Source organism: Cibotium barometz, chromosome 51 (genome assembly GCF_041138505.1).
Source record: "Cibotium barometz isolate CiBa-2024 chromosome 51, ASM4113850v1, whole genome shotgun sequence".
Classification (NCBI taxonomy): domain Eukaryota; kingdom Viridiplantae; phylum Streptophyta; class Polypodiopsida; order Cyatheales; family Cibotiaceae; genus Cibotium; species Cibotium barometz.
The window spans coordinates 41,830,414-41,834,839 of NC_141096.1; the positions used below are offsets into that span (position 1 = coordinate 41,830,414).

The 4,426-nt window shown below is 43.4% G+C and overlaps 1 protein-coding gene across 1 annotated transcript; it reads right to left on the reverse strand.

The window, feature by feature from the left end:
- Positions 1–769: 769 nt before the first annotated feature.
- Positions 770–4,019, reverse strand: LOC147609644 (uncharacterized). Its single transcript, XM_086787486.1, has 2 exons — positions 1,472–4,019; positions 770–1,362 (listed from the first exon to the last, which is right to left on the reverse strand). The coding sequence occupies exons 1-2, from the start codon at positions 3,821–3,823 to the stop codon at positions 898–900; spliced, it is 2,817 nt and encodes a 938-aa protein (XP_086643612.1). The 5' UTR covers positions 3,824–4,019; the 3' UTR covers positions 770–897.
- Between the last annotated feature and the right edge of the window lie 407 nt (positions 4,020–4,426).

Sequence of the window (4,426 nt, forward strand, 5' to 3'; positions counted from 1 at the left end):
AAATAAACATAAGAAACAAAACAAAAATGTTCCCCTCTACAAAAAGAAAGAGAATGTGAAAATAGTCTTATTAGTAAAACTAATCATCAACTAACTGGCATTAATCTTACCTTAATGTGAATAGTCTTATTAGTAAAACTAATCATCAACTAACTGGCATTAATGTTATCTTAATTATCTTAATGAAGAGTAGACCCCAAATGGGTGGTCTATGTAAACAATCAACAAAACAGAATCGTGTGCCTCCAGCATTATCAGCGATTCTGCCCAGTGCCCTACAGCTCTTGGTAAGCATGTGTTCTAGACTTTGGAGATCCTCCGCGTCGACCACCGCATTGGATTACAATGTTTTCCCCTCGCTGCTGCTCCCTCCGCAGCCTCCTTTTCTGGCTCGAAAGAGTCAGCCTCCACGCTCAGCCTGCACACCCGCCAGGTTCTGGAGCGTCACCTGGCACAGTGGTCAAGCTTGAGAGGCATTGTAGAGAACCTCTCCAGATTATCATTCTGCAAAGAAAGCGAACACAGTAGTATTGAAGATAAGATATGATGCCTGTAAATTTTAGCGACATTTATCAATGGAGTGCATTGTCTGCTGCAGCTCTCATGATATACAGAGGTGTCCACTGCCCACTCTTGAATTGTATTACAATAATTGTTCATCTCGTGCATAGATTACATATTTGATATGTTGGCAAATGTTTGGTTTGATTGAAGGCCTGCCAGCTTGAAGATACCTTAAGCTTTGATAGTTCTCCGAACACTCTCATGATTAATAAATTGATTATAGAAAATTGGCATTCCTCAATTCTGTGGTTATATAGCACTCAAGGCAACACGGAGCGTGTACATGTGTACATACATGAGTATCATGTACTTACATAAACATATGATATACGGTCATATCACTGCCCCAGCATCAGGATTTCTACTAGCTCCTACATTATGATGCTGAAATCTGCACAGGTAGAAGCTTGCAAGACATCCAAAGACCAAACAGCTCAATCCTATCCACATACAGAGAATCCACTTCCAGCTTCTAACACCTGATGATGACATCCATGGAGCCTCGGAGTCCACCTGAATCTCTGCGTTGTAGAGCTCGGGGAGGCCAGTGCTTATAGGGCGTCCAGCCCTTGGTACCAAGGAGATCCTTATGCCCGCACTTGGAGACGACCTGTCTTCCTGCCACGCTAGCAAACGCAAGGCCAGAGTTTGGGTCTCTGAAGATACCCCTGCCAGCAACGGGATGGCCATGAATATGGACTTAACATAATGTATTGTTTTGCTCTTGAAGTGAAGCATGGCTGGCTGGCTAGTTTTCACCAAAACGTGTCCTGTTGCTGAGAGAAGCTCAGATGTAACCTGCAAGGGACATCCAATAAACCACATCATTCATCCCCTTGTGTGTGATGATAATGCAAATTTTGGGCTCAATTATGCATAATTACTCCATAGTCCAAAGAAAACTCACCTGGAAAACACCAAGTTCTCTGTTATACTCTGATTCGGGCAGGGTAAGAAAAACTGTAGCATGGAACTGGTTGGCTGGAACTTTCATCCCTTTTGACGTGTTGCTCACTCTCGGATAATCCTCAAAAGAGTAGAGATCAAGTGAAGCCACAGGGTGGGACTTGGTATAATCAAAATAGAGAGCCTTTCTTATCTGGATGGGCTTATGAGTACAGCTCTTTACTGCAATGTAACTAAGAAGAAAACTGGTGAATAGAAGGGCACTTAGCATGGCAAACACACAGGTTGCTTTTAAGCAGCCCCTTCCCATATTCTTGGCCCCTGCTATTAACAAGGGCTTCATACATAGCCATCTTTCCTTGACCAGAAAGCTCGTATCTGTGACATGAACAAGCAGCTTTGTGTGCTTTTCCATGAGCTTTCCTTTGGCTTGCAAAAGCTGGTTTGCGAGGTCGCATGCAAATAGGTATATTCGATAGAATAGCAATATGATGGTGGAAGCAACCTCAACCATTGATTTCAGTTGGAATCCAACAGCTTGAATGACCAGACCTGCACACAAGAACATGAAATGTGTTTGCTGCTCAGAGATCCCATCAGAAAACAAGCCTGTTTCTTTGCTTTGTGCAGTAATCACCATCTCAGACTCAGCATAACCTCTCTTTGGCACATGCTCAACCCCTCCATCTTGTGACTCAGATGTAGCCTTTAAATCAAGCTTTGCCTGGCGGTTTATGCCTGTAGCTTCTTCGACAATAGCCTTCATCACAAGCTTTTCCTCACCAAGACCATGTATGCCTTTATTTTCTTCAACGACAGAGCAGTGCTGAATTCCACCAAGGCCATCTGTGCCTGTACCTGCTTCAACCACAGTGCAGTGTTGAACTCCACTATCTCCAGGCACAGGAGGACCTGGAAGCTCTTCAGCGACAGGAAAAAGGCCATCCTTTACTTCACTATAATACCTAGCAAGCTCTTTCTCTTTTGCAAGGCCGCCCTTCCCTGCAGTGATGGAGCTTACAAGCTCTTTCTCTTCTGTAAGGCCATCCTTTGCTGCAGTTACGAAGCTTACAAGCTCTTTCTGTTCTGTAGGGAAAGAGAAAAGGCCATCCTTTGCTTCAATAACTGAGCTTATAAGGTCCTTCTCCTCTGTAGGGACAGAAAAAAGGTTATTGTTTACTTCATCAGAAGAGCTTGCAAGCTGCTTCTCTTCTAGAATGGCAGAGGAAGGTCCATCCTCAACATCCATCTGCTCTAACACAGAGTGACATCCACATGTGAAGCATAACATCTCAGCAGTTTTGCTTGAACCACTAGGTGCTGACAAGAAGATGTCGTGAACCACCTCCAGTTCTGATGATTGTGCTAATTGATCATTGACCACTGCATTGAACTCTCCAGAAATATTTGTAGTCTGGCCTTCGACATGCAAGCAGTCGTCTTCATCATCATCATGCAGATGGCTTGAAAGAACGTCTTCTGATATCTTCACTTTGAAATCATTATGACCATAAACATGGCAAGCAAGAATGGATTCTGACTTCTTCACTTCAATGGCATGGAAAACATTGCTCTTTTCACCATCATAATCATGCACTTGGCATGCAAGAATGTCTTTGGAATTCTTCACTTCATAAGAGCATTCTTCGCAACCATTCCTCTTTTCAGCATTATCATGATCATTACCATCATCACTATTATGCATATGGCATGCAACTATGTCGCCTAACTTCATCACCTCATGATAATCATTCCTCTTATCACCATCATCATCATCATGAAAATGGCATGCAAGAATGTCTTCAGAATTCACCTCATGACAATTGTTCCTCTTTTCATCACCATGACCATGGCCATCGCCATGCACATGGCATGCGATAGTGTCTTCAGATTGCTTCACTTCTTCATGAGACCACTGGTAATCACTCCTCTTTTCATGCATATCACGGCCATCATCATCATCATCATCATCATGAGCATGGCATACAAGGATGTCTTCTGATATCTTGGCTTCGTCACAGGGCTGTTGGCAGCTGCAGCCATCTCTCTTACCACCACCCCATTTGAGATCACTATGTTTTCTAAGGTAATGTTTCTTGAAAGACTTTCTTTTCTTCACAAACTCTGAAGGAAGAGGTCGGTCAAGTGCAGGGCTTGTGCGCTCTGGATTTTTTCTCAAAACGTGAAACCCGGCCTTTTTTCTTAACAAAGCATGCGCCAATTTCCACCACTTGGGGTGAGGTTGAGCATTCAAGGAGTCCGGCTTCTCTTCTACAACCTGTGGTGTGACCACTGTTTGCAAGCACTCAATAATGATTGGATTGAGAATCTCAACCTCCTTGTTATCGTTCATCTTGGAGCCCCCCTGCAGCCCTACAAAAAAGCTTTACAGAAGCAAATAAATGGTACATCTGAACAGTGTACAGCAAAGAAGTGACAGGGCTGATGAAACTGAAGTGTCTGGTCTTGCTCTTTGGAGACCTATGACATTGTCTCATCGAGCTAGCCACCTTATTGGAACCATAGGCACATGCAGCTTTTTAAAAATGAGTTTCAACGCCATCAATTTATCAAATCAATCACAAGCCTTGATTCTTTCTTGTGTCGAAGGCCTTGAATCTCCATCACATCAATCCAATATTTTACGTGGAGTGCGGATCACATCAATCCAATATTTTACGTGGAGTGCGGACTTGTATGTCCTCAAAATTCAGGAATATTTTCACCTACTCCCACTTTCGTAACGTCCTCTTATATCTTTAAGGTGCCTGTCGGCGGGCAATTTTTTATACCACCTTGTGTCGGTGTGCCCCGCAGCCCATGTATGTGTAAAGTCACTAAGGCCGCTTTCACACACACAAATTGTGTGCTGATGCCCAAACCGAACTTGGATAGCTCCTCATAGGGATATATCACTCCCACTTGATGTTAGGTCGACACCAACCCCTATAATATG

Bases quoted from the DNA above. Each gene is read 5' to 3' on its own strand.
- LOC147609644 (XM_086787486.1), bottom strand. From the start codon at position 3,823: ATGAACGATAACAAGGAGGTTGAGATTCTCAATCCAATCATTATTGAG. The intron at 1,363-1,471 runs GTGAGTTTTCTT...TGTCCCTTGCAG, and splicing joins GAGAACTTGGTGTTTTCCAG to GTTACATCTGAGCTTCTCTC.